Raw genomic sequence first — 15,972 nt, forward strand, 5'->3', positions numbered from 1 at the left:
ACTACCAGGTTGCCTTAAAGGCAGCCTCTGTCAATTTATACACTATCACAACAGCATGTGAAAGTATAAATCTGTTCTTTCTCACTCTCATTAATACTTTGCAAAAATCAGTATTTTGGATTGTTAAGCTAATGACAAGAAATAGCATCTCTGTCACTTTGATTTGCATTTTCCTTGATTGATGGAGGGGCTGGGCTTTCATTTGTTTATTGGACATTCATGTTTTCTCTGTTATAAGTTGCCTGCTTCTATTTCTCACCTTTTTAATTTTGTTTTTATTGAAATATAATTTATTTACAATGTTCAGATGTACAGCAGTGATTCATATATATATGTGCATATATATATATTCAGGCCCTTATTGCTTATTTTATATATAGTAATGTGTATCTGTTAATATCAAATTCTAAGTTTATCCCCCCCTGCTTTTCCCTTTGGGAACCATAAGTTTGTTTTCTATGTGATCCTGTTTCTGTTTCACAATAGATTCATTCATGTCATTCTTTTTAGATTCTACATATAAGTTATATCTTATGATATTTGTCTTTGTCTTAATTACTTCGCTTAGTATGATAATCTCTATGTCCATTCATGTTGCTACAATAGCATTATTTCATTCTTTTTTATGGTTAATAATATTTCTATTTTTCTATTTGATTTTACTTATTAATTTATGGAGGCTGTGTGTATATTGTTGTATGTGTAAATATATAGTTTTTAAAGGGGGAATTCTCTCTCAGTGTGTTTATTTAGGGGCTTCCCTCATGGCTCAGTGGTAAAGAATCTGCCTGCCAGTGCAGGAGACGCGGGTTCAGTCCCTGAGTCAGGAAGATCTCCTGGGGAAGGGAATGGCAACCCACTCCAGTATTCTTGCCTGGGAAATCCCATGGACAGAGGAGCCTAGCAGGCTACACTCCACCGGGTCATAAGAGTCAGACATGTTGTAGCAACTAATCAACAACATTTCTATTTTTCTGTTGGGTTGTACTTATTATGGAAGTGGTGTGTGTATGTATATATGTGTAAATATATAATTAATGTGTTTTCTTGAAGTCAGTTTCTTATCCTGTAGCTCTGATTATGAAGTTTTTTTTTAATACAAGGGAAACTACATATAATGCAAGTCTTAAGAGCATGGAGTTTGGTCAGACTTACAGACTTAAATCCTGGCCTTCACTAATTTATCCATATGAGCCCTAAATTACTTAACCTTTCTAAATACTAACTTGTTAAAAAGAGATTGTAATCATACCTATTTTACAGGATTTTACATCAGAGTGCATAGAATAATCACCATTATTACCAAAGAAAAATTTTATATGATAAAATGAATCATTTTTCCTTTATAGCTTTTGCATTGTATGCATTAATAAGATCTTCACTACATGAAAATACTAAGTGTACTCTTTCTTTCTAAAAAAATACTATTTTGCTGATACAGTCCTGTACATACAATGATACACCATTGTATACATTGTATAATCACTTGTACAATGATTATTTTTTAAAAGTAAATTATTGAAATCATATCAATTATTTCAGAGTTGTAAAATGAATAAAGATTGTAAATTTGTTTGGACTGCTGTAACAGAATATCATCGACTATGCAGCTTATAAACAATAGAAATTTATTTCTCATAGAACTGGAGACTAGAAAGCCTACAATCAAGGTGCTGGTGGATCCAGCATCTGCTGAGGGCCCACTTCCTGGTTTCTGACAGCCTATGTTCTCTGTGTCCTCACAGGCTGGCAGGGCCAAGGGAGCTTTCTGGGGTCCCTTTTATAAGGGCTTTCCACATCTGCTAAAGTCTCCTTTTCCAATACTATCACATTAGGAGGAATAGGTTTCAACATGTGAATTGCAGGGGGATATAAATATTCAGTCTATAGCCAAGATGTTAGATAACAAGAGCAAATGGAACCCTACTATGATGCTTGAATTAGGGAATAATGATTCTACAGCCTTGCTTAAGAATTTCCCATAATACAATGAGAGAAGTACCTCATGAGTCATTAGGGATATGGACATGAGGATTTGACCAGAAATAAGACCAAATCCCCAAAACAGCATCATAAGTCATTATGGGGTCAACTATAGTAGTCACTGTTACCAAGATTAGCCTAACTGGTTAAGATAAAAATCAAATGATCTTTAGGCCAGATATGATTTGTAGCCAGAAAATCTAGGTTTGAGCATTAACTATGTGACCCTGTACCTATTAATCCTTCTGCAAAATGAAGATAAACAATATAGACCCTGACTACCTCATGGAATCATACTGTATAAATTAAGAAAGCATGTTTTTTAAAAATATAAATTGTTACAAAATTGGGATGTTGAAACAGCAGGTCCTTACCACGGTGTTAAAAGATATGATCCATTTAAATAAATGAGATCCAGGGGTCCCATTTGCAAAAGCAAAGACTTTTTGAAGTCCATCAAAACTGGGTGGAATTTTGGCTTTGACACATGATATTATCATGGCTACTCAGTCTTTTCTAAGCTAACTTTACCTGTTCATAAAAACACAAACCTACCTAACAGGGATGTTACAGGTATTAGTGGAGACGGTATTTTTTTAAACGTTATCAGCACTGTGCCTGAGTAGATTATTAACAAGTAAAATATATTTGCCCCTTAAATCTGCATTAAGAGCTGTTTTTGGTTCACCAGATGCTAATATAGTCATGACTTCTGCCCAGAGTTTGAGGTTTGATACCTCAAATCAATAAATTAAAAAAAAAATTCAAGAACATACGTTAAAGAAGAGAAATAAGTTTTCTTCTTGTCTACCTCAGAATTCCAAGAACAAAGAGTATGTCATTGAGGGTAGATATGTTGCTCAGCTTTTAAAATACTTGCAACTCTTGAAAAAGAGATGGTAGGAAAGAGACAGAGAAGTGGCTTAGTGGTATTAAAATGCCTGCTAGAACAAGCTCCTTTAGGTTCAGCTGCATCCCTTCTTTCAACAGAGGGTTAATGTGGAAGAGAAAAAAGAATAAGAATTTTAATGAGGAACTGAGGGAAAAGTGGGAAGAAATAACTTTTATATTTTTCAGACCTCATTTGTCATATATCCCTATGCAGTAGCAGGAAAGCCATCTGTGGTGCATTGATATTTGCTCCTATGTGATCTTTACCTCAGAATGACAAAGCTCATGAATCGGCTTTTAAGAACCCTTTCCATGGTGGAGTATTTCATCAACCGGAGCTGGGAATGGAGCACATACAACACTGAAATGCTGATGTCTGCGCTGAGTCCCGAAGACCAGAGAGTGAGTACAGTCCTGACAATCAATGGGAAAACCTTCCCCACTCGGAATTTAGAACTATTTGACTTGGAGAGCTGATGAATAAAGGCAGTTTTATATACACAGAATTTTTTTTCTTTTTGGGCTAAGAAAATCAGTGAATGCTATCAACACAATGGCAGGACACAAGTTTAACATAAGAGATCTAGTTTCTTAGCCTTTGGTCAGCTTCTCCCTGCTATTCTGCAGTCAGGTCTCATAAACTGTTTCATTCCTTTGTTCACCTTTAGTGAGTGAAAGTGAAGTCAAGTCACTCAGTTGTGCCTGACTCTTTGCAACTCTTTGCAACACCACGGACAGTAGCCTGCACCAGGCTCCTCCCTCCATGGGATTTTCTAGGCAAGAGTACTGGAGTGGGTTGCCATTTCCTTCTCTTTTCAACAAATCCTCAGTTCCTCTGTCTTTCCCTCCCAAACATATGCCTTCAATGAAAAACAATAATTTTATGACTCAGCAACTCTCTCATCCACTGTTCTTGTCAAATCAAAATCATTCTGCATCACCAAAGCTACAGTTCCTTTCTTCCTACCTTTTTAAAGCTAACCTTCCACCTCTGCGTTCTAGCCCACCTTAGATCTCCTACCATCAGCATTCCCCTCTCTGCAGGATTGTCATTCTTCCTCCCTATAATGATTTCTCTTTGACCATTCAGACATTTATTTCTCAAGACAGGCCTATACTTTAAATTGTTTAGTGTAAGTACTATTTGGGCTTCCTGGTGGCTCAGATGGTAAAGCGTCTGCCTGCAACTTGGAAGCCTTGGGTTCGATCCTTGGGTCAGGAAGATCTCCTGGAGAAGGAAATGGCACCCCACTCCAGTACTCTTGCCTGGAAAATCCTATAGATGGAGGAGCCTGGTAGGCTACAGTCCATGGGGTTGCAAAGATTTGGACATGACTGAGCAACTTCACTTTACTTTTTACAAGTACTATTTATTTCTCTGTATTAGCTTCTAACCAGTGACAAATGGTTGTCCTGAAATTCACAAATATAGAAAACTGTATTTTATACATGTTCCTAGCTTTGTTTTTCCTCCATTCGTTCCTTGAACACATCCTTGGTTTTCAATTAAGCTTTAAAGTTTTCAGTCTCTTGACTGACATTTTCCACTAAATTTTCTTTAAAAAAAAAAAAAAGATAAATTTCTTCATTTATCTTGTACTTGACAGCATGTAGAAGAAACCAAGTCATGTTGAGAAGTAAATGTTAGATAAATACCCTCACCTGCTATCTACCAGCCTCATAGTGCATGATTCAAATACAAGTCCTAAAATTACTTCCTACCAGGAAACCTATGGATTACTTGCAGTCAGACACAATATTTGTTATATTAAATGTACTAGTTGAGATTTCATTGTTGTTTAGTCGCTAAGTCATGTCTGACAGCTTGTGACCCCATGGACTGTAGCCTGCCAGGCTCCTCTGTCCATGGGATTCTCCAGGCAAGAATATTGGAGTGGCTTGCCATTTCCTTCTCTAGAGGATCTTAGCAACCCAGGGATTGAATCCATGTCTTCTGCATTGGCAGGTGAATTCATTACCACTGAGCCACCAGGAAAGCCCAGTTGAGACTTAGAGGAATATTTTAACTGAAATCATCACTCAGTTCAGTTCAGTCACTCAGTTGTGTCCGACTCTTTGTGACCCCATGAACCCCAGCACACCAGGCCTCCATGTCCATCACCAACTCCTGGAATTGACCCAAACCCATGTCCATTGAGTCAGTGATGCCATCCAACCATCTCATCCTCTGTCATCCCCTTCTCCTCCTGCCCTCAATCTTTCCCAGCATCAGGGTCTTTTCAAATGAGTCAGCTCTTTGTATCAGGTGGCCAAAGTATTGGAGTTTCAGCTTCAGCATCAGTCCCTCCAATGAACACCCAGGACTGATCTCCTTTAGGATGGACTGGTTGGATCTCCTTGTAGTCCAAGGGTCTCTCAAGAGTCTTCTCCAACACCACAGTTCAAAAGCATCAATTCTTCAGCACTCAGCTTTCTTTATAGTCCAACTCTCACATCCATACATGACCACTGGAAAAACCATAGCCTTGACTAGACGGACCTTTGTTGGCAAAGTAATGTCTCTGCTTTTTAATATGCTGTCTAGGTTGGTCATAACTTTCCTTCCAAGGAGTAAGCGTCTTTTAATTTCATGGCTGCAATCACCATCTGCAGTGATTTTGGAGCCTACCTCTAAATTGAAAAGTGAAAGTCACTCAGTTGTGTCCTTGCATCTCCATGGACTATACAGTCCATGGAATTCTCCAGCTCAGAATATTGGTGTGGGTAGCCTTTCCCTTCTCCAGGGGATCTTCCCAACCCAGGGTTTGAACCCAGGTCTCCCGCATTGCAGACAGATATTTTACCAGCTGAACCACAGGGGAAGCCCCAAAATACTGGACTGAGTAGCCTATCCCTTCTCCAGTGGATCTTCCTGACCCAGGAATCAAACCGGGGTCTCCTACATTGTAGGCAGATTCTTTACCCACTGAGCTATAGGGGAAGCTCAGGTAACTCTAAAATGGACATGAAATAGAACCTTTTTCCTAGAAATGTTTACATAGCTTGTATAGACAAAATTCTAAAAAAGCACCTACGTTTAAAATACATGGATCAAACCCGAGTATTTTTAAAAGCCCATCGTGCTATTATAAATTACACGTGACTTATTTTATTGCATTTTCTTCATGGAATTTACACATCTAAATAATGCAAAAGATAATAAGCTTATAGTTTCAATTTTGACACTTTACAAATAACCTAAAATAAAAATTTTGTGAAAAAAAAAAAAGAATCAAAGCTGCAGTGGATTTCACATATACATATGCTTGCAAAATACTTTAGCAAAGGTACTAATAGTCCTGAATACTTGCATAATTGCCAAGCTCTGGTGTGGCTCAGAATTCAGTTTCATTTGCCATATAGAATGAGGATTCCAAATTAGGGCTTCATTGAAATCTAATTTAGAAATATGAAATAGCATAAAAGTCTCTGCATATATAGATGAATATGCAGCATTTGGTGGTACTGTGGAAAATAAAAATATCCAAACAAAGTGATACAGAATTACTTAAGAAAGCAGTTTTTGGATAAGTCTGTGAAGCTCTCTGGAACTTGTTAGTCTTGTCTGCTTTCCTTGTTAACTCCAATTTACTTCACAGAGATTTGCGGTAACTTGAAGTAAATACATGTAGTAAAAGACCAAAGCAGAAATAAAATATAAGCCAGGGAAAATATGTACTAAAATAGGAACTTAACAGCAAGAATGAAAAAAACTGACATTCATGTCTAGTCTGTAAGATCCTACTGTGCTTGCTGTTGCTTCAGTTGTATCCAACTCTTTGCGACCCTATGGATCATAGCCCGCCAGGCTCCTCTGTCCATGGGATTCTCCAGGCAAGAATACTGGAGGGGGTTGCTGTGTCCTCCTCCAGGGGATCTTCCCAACCCAAGGACTGAACCTGTGTCTCTTCTGTCTCCTGCTTTGGCAGGTGGGTTCTTTACCACTAGCACCACCTCAGTTCAGTTCAGTTCAGTCGCTCAGTCGTGTCCGACTCTGTGACCCCATGGACTGCAGCACGCCAGGCCTCCCTGTCGGTCACCAACTCCTGGAGTTCACTCAGACTCACGTCCATCGAGTCGGTGGTGCCATCCAGCCATCTCATCCTCTGTTGTCCCCTATCACCACCTGGAAAGCCCTAAAAGATTCTACTAAGTCACTACATTTGAGGAGGAAATTTGTTAAGATTTTCGGTGGCAACGTGAAAAGGCATTAAGAGGAGGAAATACGCCAGTGTTCTGCATGTTCCACTCGAAACGGTTCTGAAGGGCTCCATCTAGTGGCATACCAAGAGACAGTGGATAAACCTCTCTAAAGCAAGCAGAGAATATAAATCCTGCTTAGTTAGTCCTTAAGGCATTGCTTCTCAAAGTTTACCTTAATCAGCAAAATGAAATAGTGATATTTCAGGAAAGGGTGCTAGGCCAAGGGAAAACAGCAAAATTTATTAATGGAAAGAAAAACATATGTAATTTGTCTTGGTGCCTAATGTATTATTCTCTCTTAAGAAATGATTCTCCTTTACTTGAAATTAAATTAGGTTTCACCAGACTAATATCAGTTCCTTAAAATTTCTAAGACTTCCTAAAAGCCAAATATTTGTCCTTGATCAATGTTTAAATCTAGATCTGATAGACAAGAGTGCCTGATGAACTATGGATGGAGGTTCATGACATTGTACAGGAGACAAGGATCAAGACCATCCCCAAGAAAAAGAAAAGCAAAATGGCTGTCTGAGGAGCCTTACAAATAGCTGTGAAAAGAAGAGAAGCAAAAAGCAAAGGAGAAAAGGAAAGATATACCCATTTGAATGCAGAGTTTCAAAGAATAGCAAGGAGAGATAAGAAAGACTTCCTCAGCGATCAATGCAAAGAAATAGAGGAAAACAATAGATTGAGACAGACTAGAGATCTGTTCAAGAAAATTAGAGATACCAAGGGAACATTCCATGCAAAGATGGGCTCGATAAAGGACAGAAATGGTATGGACCTAACAGAAGCAGAAGATATTAAGAACAGGTGGCAAGAATACAGAAGAACTATACAAAAAAGATCTTTAAGACTCAGATAATCATGATGGTGTGATCACTCACCTAGAGCCAGACATCCTGGAATGTGAAGTCAAGTGGGCCTTAGGAAGCATCACTACAAACAAAGCAGGTGGAATTCCAGTTGAGCTATTTCAAATCCTAAAAGATGATGCTGTGAAAGTGCTGCACTCAATATGCTGGCAAATTTGGAAAACTCAGCAGTGGCCACAGGACTGGAAAATGTCAGTTTTCATTCCAATCCCAAAGAAAGGCAATGCCAAAGTATGCTCAAACTACCACACAATTGCACTCATCTCACACACTAGTAAAGTAATGCTCAAAATTCTCCAAGCCAGGCTTCAGCAATACGTGAACCATGAACTTCCAGATGTTCAAGGTGGTTTTAGAAAAGGAAGAAGAACCAGAGATCAAACTGCCAACATTCACTGGATCATTGAAAAAGCAAGAGAGTTCCAGAAAAACATCTATTTCTGCTTTATTGACTATGCCAAAGCCTTTGACTGTGTGGATCACAATAAACTGTGGAAAATTCTGAAAGAGATGGGAATACCAGACCACCTGACCTGCCTCTTGACAAATCTGTATGCTGGTCAGGAAGCAACAGTTAGAACTGGACATGGAACAACAGACTGGGTCCAAATAGGAAAAGGAGTATGTCAAGGCTATATATTGTCACCCTGCTTATTTAACTTAGATGCCATAGTACATCATGAGAAACACTGGGCTGGAAGAAGCACAAGCTGGAATCAAGATTCCCAGGAGAAATATCAAATACCTCAGATATGCAGATGACACCACCCTTATGGCAGAAAGTGAAGAAGAACCAAGAGCCTCTTGATGAAAGTGAAAGAAGAGAGTGAAAAAGTTGGCTTCAAGCTCAACATTCAGAAAGCTAAGATCATGGCATCCGGTCCCATCACTTAATGGCAAACAGATGTGGAAACAGTGGCTGACTTTATTTTGGGGGGCTCCAAAATCACTGCAGATGGTGATTGCAGCCATGAAATTAAAAGACGATTGATTACTCCTTGGAAGGAAAGTTATGACCAACCTAGACAGCACATTAAAAAGCAGAGAAATTACTTTGTCAACAAAGGTCTGTTTAGTCAAGGCTATGGTTTTTCCAGTAGTCATGTTGGTTGTGAGAGCTGGACTATAAAGAAAGCTGAGTGCTGAAGAATTGATGCTTTTGAACTGTGGTGTTGGAGAAGACTCTTGAGAGACCCTTGGACTACAAGGAGATCCAACCAGTCCATCCTAAAGGAAATCAGTCCTGGGTTTTCATTGGAAGGACTGATGTTGAAGCTGAAACTCCAATATTTTGGCCACCTGATGCAAAGAGCTGACTCTTTTGGAAGGACCCTGATGTTGGGAAAGATTGAGGGCAGGAGGAGAAGGGGACGACATAGGATGAGATGGTTAGTTGGCATCACTGACTCAATGGACATGAGTTGGGGTAAACTCTGGGAGTTGGTGATGTTCAGGGAGGCCTGGCGTGCTATGGTTCATGGGATCGCAAAGAGTTGGACATGACTGAGCGACTGCACTGAACTGAATGTTTAAATATTTCTATATACATGGCAATCAATATTACCACTGCCTTTAAAATAACAGCTCAAATAATCTCATTTGGAGGGGTATCACCTAAATCTTCCAAACCGAATGTCACTTATTTATATAAAAGAAACTTCATCAAATGTGCAAAGTGATCATCCAGCAATTCTGACAATCCATAATCTCTTCTTGCCTTTCAGGTGTTCAACTTTGATGTACGTCAGTTGAACTGGTTAGAATACATTGAAAATTATGTTTTAGGAGTTAAGAAGTACTTATTGAAAGAGGATATGGCTGGGATCCCAGAAGCAAAGCAACACTTAAAAAGGTAAGTATAACAGTTAACATTTATTGAGCACTTAGCATGTGTATCTCATTTTATACCAGGCATGAAATTTGAGGAGAGCAGTTAATATTTTTCCAGCCTTTATACTATATATCCTAGTATACACTGTTTATTTAGACTTCACCACACTTCTGTGAGGCAGATAGTATTTTTGTTATCCCATTTCCATCAAGGAACTATTTCGGTTCAAAGGAGGGAAGTGGGCAAGCTGTACATGGTAAGTGGAGGAGCCCAATTTGTATCTAAGTTTGTTTCTTCTACCATATCCTGTCACAATGTGATATAAAGAATACCCAACAGGCAGGAAACCTGATGATGCTATTTAACACGGGCAAATCAATTAACTGTTCTTCAATAGCTCTGACTGCCTGAAATTTTTTTCAATAATTAATTAATCCCTAAGGAACACAGAATTATAGCAGTCTTGCATAATTCTGGTAGAAGCAAAGGGTTTTTAATGCAGAGATGATCAGGATGGGAAAAGTTGATTGCAAACAGACAGGAACCTTGAAAAGCAAGGTGAGACTTTAGAATTTACCCTCTAGTAAACGAGAATCTGGAGAAGGCAATGGCACCCCACTCCAGTACTCTTGCCTGGAGAACCCCACGGACGGAGGAGCCTGGTAAGCTGCAGTCCATGGGGTCACTAAGAGTCGGACACGACTGAGCGACTTCACTTTCACTTTTCACTTTCATACATTGGAGAAGGAAATGGCAACCCACTCCTGTGTTCTTGCCTGGAGAATCCCAAGGACAGAGGAGCCTGGTGGGCTGCTGTCTATGGGGTCGCACACAGTCAGACACAACTGACGCGACTTAGCAGCAGCAGCAAACGAGAATCAGTGATTTGTGATATACAGTAACATGATCAAAGTGTATTTAAGAAAGCTTATATTAGCTGTGTTTATAAGACAGGTTAACACAGAGAGCTATGAGAAAGGGAAAGTAGTCAGGGGAATATTGTAAAAATATGTTTACTCAGAACGAATGTGGTGGAAATGAAAAATATCCAAATCAAAAGACTATCAGATAGTGCGGTATACCTGAGGACGCTTAATTATTTGCTGGCCATAGCCAGGAAAAGATACATTTATGCTTTAGGTAACATAGTTGGATATTTGATACTGTGTTGACTTTGACTATATATGTCTGTTTCCAGGCTTCGAAATATTCACTACCTCTTTAATACTGCTCTCTTCCTCATCGCCTGGCGTCTTCTCATTGCAAGATCTCAGGTGGCTCGGAATGTGTGGTTCTTCATCGTGAGCTTCTGTTACAAATTCCTCTCCTACTTTAGGGCGTCTAGCACACTTAATGTCTAAGAACACTTGGCAATCTCCCTTTGTCTGGGACCTCTCAGATACCTCTAGAACAGCAACTGTGGCTCTCAAGGTTAGGTAACAAACATGCCCATCACTACCTGTCAAATGTGCTGTCATGCATTCATCCTTATTTCTAAACTATACATTTTCATTTCATTTCAGTAAGAGAACAAAAGTCATATCCTAGCCAATTATACACATTTTAGGAAAAAAAACTGTTTCCAGATTGTTTCTTTGACACTATTCTGTGCTCTTGAATATAAAACACCAAAGGACACCCATCTTCCCTTATTTAGCTTTGTTCTCCTTGAGAGGACTAATGCCAACTCAACATGGAAGGATACATGACAGACGCTGAGATATGCTGAAGAAAGGCAGTTGTCACTGGAACCATTGAGTACAGTGTGCTTAGTATACTTAGCATAAAGGCTGAAAATCAAGATAAGTAGACAAAGGTCTCAACATCGTCATAAATGCTTAAGAGAAACAATTCTCCATGGAGGCTTCTGCTTTCTTTTTGTGCTATACTGTGGAGTCCTGGTTGAGGGCTGGGGAATTAGAAAAGTGGGTTTATATCTAACATTTTCCTTCCTATACCCACATCTGAAACCTGAAGAGAACCAAGAGGTGTAAATAATGTATATAGAGTGAGGGCTCAAGCATATTTTAATTATGGCTGATTATTATGCTTTTAAGTAAAAACTGGTTCTCATAATTTGAATTTGACAACTATTGTTTCTAAATCGTTTGAATCATCAATTTTCCTGATTACCTCCTCTTAGGAGTTTTCCTCTTGTTCATTAAATTGGCCAAATCCCTTATATTTAAGTTTATATTGCCCAAGACTTCGATTAGAGTGAATAATGTTAGAGGAAGGCCCTAGGCTAAAATCACGTAAAACCCATTTTCCTGATCTTTGCCCCTGAGAAAAGCAAAACTGCAAATAAAAAATGAAAATGCGAGTCATATTTTCTGTGGGGAAGTTCACTCTTTCACCAGGACTTACTAGTATCTTGATCACTCCAGTTGCAGAATGTTAACCTGTACAATGTGCAGCAGAAAAGGACAGACTTCATTAAGTGACTGGAAGTTCAGAGAACAGGTGTTGTTTTAAAGATATTTTACGTATAATGCAAATGAATTAGTAAAAATCTGTTATCAAATTCCCATATTAATAATATAACTGTTACCCCAACTTTCCTCATATTTGAGAGATGAGTGCATTTTAGATTGCAGCACTTCATGTTAAACACGTCGGATATGATTCAAATAACAGTACCTGGGGCCTAAGTAACTAAAAATAATCATAACTACTAGAAAATTATATGAGCATAAAACATTCAATGGTAGTTATACATATGGCTCACTTCCTGAGATAATTGGTTAATACTCAGAAAGGCACATTCATGTGGTAGAAGTATACTAGAGCTGTGAGGGCAACTTCTAGCTTAGTATTATTTGAAATTTTTCTGAACCCCATAAAGCACATTTGGGGTCGGGGCAGGGAGACTCTTCTGGGCAGTGTCTTTCTCAATTTCATCTAAGTTATGCAAACTACTTTCCAGGGCAGAAAACCCAGCTCTGAAAGAAAGCACTTGGTTATCTTCAGTTTGAGATTTCTGTGTGAAATGTTTGAGTTGATTAAGATAAAAACTATAGATGATAAAAAAGAAATCAAGATATAATTCAGTGAAATTGGACAAAACATAATAGTTCTAAGAATTTACTATCTTTTGGTTATTTTGTTTCACCAATTCAATAAATTCCACTGATCATTCAGTTTTGATTAAATGAAAATTTGAATTAAAGACTGATTTCCTCTCTTCTAGTATTGTATCTTTAACTGCTGACTACTGCAGTAGATCCTCTCCCTCATCCTTAGGAAAATAAAAAGAAACTACCAGATGAATATGAATTAACACATACCCATAATGCTTTGTTTTTCAGACACCATTAATAGGGTACAGAGCAGAATGAGCACAGCCCTTACATGAGGTAGCCATTGCTGTGCCTCATTACTCTGCACCCTGTTACTAGGCAACAGGTTTTGCTCAGCCATTGGTCAGTGCCTCAGTGGGCCCCACCCACAAGCAGCAAGCTGTTAGTGAGCAACCATTAGTTGTCCTGCTCAGTTATTGGTCAGTGCCACAGTGGGCACGCCCCATAAGTAACTGTCAATTAGGGACGATTAGGGAAGTGATTCAGCCAAGGGTCAGTGGTGTGGTGGTCATCGGGTAAGACAGATTCAGGCCTTCTCTTGGAGGCCCTCCAGTTCATCCAGCCTTAGGCCAGCGAGTGAACTGGAGGACCCAGGGAACAGATTGGGAACTATGTCCTGCAGGGCTCCAGAGCCCTAAAGCCCTCCACTAGCCTTGGCCCAGACCTTGAGGAGCAGTGAACCTCTCCCCAATCCCTGTCTCTGCTACCAAATAGCACAGATATCTACCTTGGTTGCAGTCTGTGAGACCTGGTCTCCTCTCTTTTGGGGCAGCCTGAGGAGACTGAGGGTGAGGTGGGTTGGGCGCGTGGCAGAGATGACAACTTGGCAGGGTTTGGGGATCTGGCCCTGAGGGAGCTGCCAGCTGAAATCTGCCTCCTCTTAGCCAGACCAGGACCTTGGAGGATGCAGGTTGTACCTTGGGACCTTGCCCTTTCTTGACAGGACAGAGAATAACATTGATGTGGTAGAGATTTACAGGAACATCGTTCCCCGCCCGATCATGACCTGACCTCAAGAACAAAGGATCTGATGACCAGAAGTTTGTAACAACTAACCACGCCCCTCCTTCACCTTTTGCTTTTAAAGGGGCTTGTTGAAAGCTTTCACTAACTGGGTTTCTTAAGGCATCAGCCACCCATTTCCTTGTATGAATCTGTAATACACCTTTCTCTGTTCCAAACTCTAATGTTTTAGTATTGACAGACCTCACTGTGCATCAGGCACATGGACTTGCAATTTGGTAACACATGCTGAAGAATATTCTACCTCTGTTATTAGAGAAATGACACAAAGTTCTCGTGTGATGATTAAGCTGTAAAAGTAGGTATCTGCATGAAAGAAAATCCCTAGCTACTTTATATCAAGACCAATTAACAATAATTTGAGTGCCTAATATATACAATCCAGTAAGAACTTCCTACTTTTGATGGAGAAGGGGGCAGTAAGTACAAAGAAAAGGTTACTTTTAAAAAGCTTTGGTAATCCCTATATTCTGCACCCACAAGATATTACAGTAACAAACATTACAGAATTGAAAAGACAACACGAGGCAATTAATTCTAGAAAAAGTTGAGGCAGATGGGCACACAAATCAGAAAAACATTTCTCACAATTTTATACTAACTTAACATCTCCAGCTAGTATAAAACTTATTTAAATTTTTAGCTCATTTAAATAAGTGACTTAGAATCTCACAGTAAAATTGACTTGAGAAGGGACTAATAGTCAAGTAGTATAAAAAACATCTCCAGCTAGTATGAAACTTATTTAAATTTTTAGCTCATTTAAATAAGTGACTTAGAATCTCACAGTAAAATTGACTTGAGAAGGGACTAATAGTCAAGTAGTATATCTCATAGTAAGCATTAACAATTACATTAGACCAACCTAAAGTTTCTTGGATTGTAAAGAGATCAAACCAGTCAATCCTAAAGGAAAACAATCCTGAATATTCATTGGAAGGACTGATGCTAAAGCTGAAGTTCCAATACTTTGGCTACCTGATGCGAAGAACTGACTCCTCAGAAAAGACTCTGCTGCTGGGAAAGATTGAAAACAGGAGAAGGCTACAACAGAAGATGAGACGGTTGTATGACATCACTGACTCGATGGATACCAGTCTAAGCAAGTTCAGGGAGTTGGTGATGGACAGGGAAGCCTGGTGTGCTGCAGTCCATGGGGTTGCAGAGTCAGACACGACTGACCGAATAAACTGAACTGAATGTTTCTAAAAATATCAATATGTTTCAAATTTCACAAGAATCACATGCAAATTTCCACATAACTTTCCCCTGTACATTTTCTCTGCAAATCTAAAAAATTATGTTTTGGGAACCATATACAAATATGGAAAATTCTGAAAGAGATGGGAATACCACACCACCTAACCTGAGAAATCTGTATGCAGGCCAGGAAGCAACAGTTAGAACTGGACATGGAACAGACTGGTTCCAAATAGGAAAAGGAGTATGTCAAGGCTGTATATCGTCACCCTGCTTATTTAACTTCTATGCAGAGTACATCATGAGAAACACTGGACTGGAAGAAACACAAGCTGGAATCAAGATAGCCGGGAGAAATATCAATCACCTCAGATATGCAGATGACACCACCCTTATGGCAGAAAGTGAAGAGGAACTAAAAAGCCTCTTGATGAAAGTGAAAGAAGAGAGTGAAAAAGTTGGCTCAAAGCTCAACATTCAGAAAATGAAGATCATGGCATCCGGTCTCATCACTTCATGGGAAATAGATGGGGAAACAGCGGAAATAGTGTCAGACTTTATTTTCCTGGGCTCCAAAATCATTGCAGATGGTGACTGCAGCCATGAAATTAAAAGACGCTTACTCCTTGGAAGAAAAGTTATGACCAACCTAGATAGTATATTCAAAAGCAGAGACATTACTTTGCTGACTAAGGTCTAGTCAAGGCTATGGTTTTCCCTGTGGTCACGTATGGATGTGAGTTGGACTGTGAAGAAGGCAGAGCGCTGAAGAATTGATGCTTTTGAACTGTGGTGTTGGAGAAGACTCTTGAGAGTCCCTTGCAAGATCCAACCGGTCCATTCTGAAGATCAGCCCTGGGATTTCTTTGGAAGGAATGATGCTAAA

General features: G+C 39.3%; 1 protein-coding gene across 2 annotated transcripts in view; it reads left to right on the plus strand.

The window, feature by feature from the left end:
• The window catches only part of LOC120858522 (fatty acyl-CoA reductase 2), a 178,056-nt gene extending 165,084 nt beyond the window's left edge, over positions 1-12,972 (plus strand). For both annotated transcript variants that reach the window (XM_040234625.1, XM_040234624.1), the window contains exons 10-12: positions 3,147-3,276; positions 9,677-9,804; positions 10,982-12,972. In XM_040234625.1, coding sequence (XP_040090559.1) covers positions 3,147-3,276; positions 9,677-9,804; positions 10,982-11,144 — 421 coding nt within the window. In that variant the 3' untranslated portion in view covers positions 11,145-12,972. The remainder of the gene's footprint in view (positions 1-3,146; positions 3,277-9,676; positions 9,805-10,981) is intronic.
• The last annotated feature ends 3,000 nt before the right edge of the window (positions 12,973-15,972 follow it).

The sequence above is a fragment of the Oryx dammah genome, unplaced genomic scaffold (assembly GCF_014754425.2).
Source record: "Oryx dammah isolate SB20612 unplaced genomic scaffold, SCBI_Odam_1.1 HiC_scaffold_29, whole genome shotgun sequence".
In the NCBI taxonomy this organism is placed as follows: domain Eukaryota; kingdom Metazoa; phylum Chordata; class Mammalia; order Artiodactyla; family Bovidae; genus Oryx; species Oryx dammah.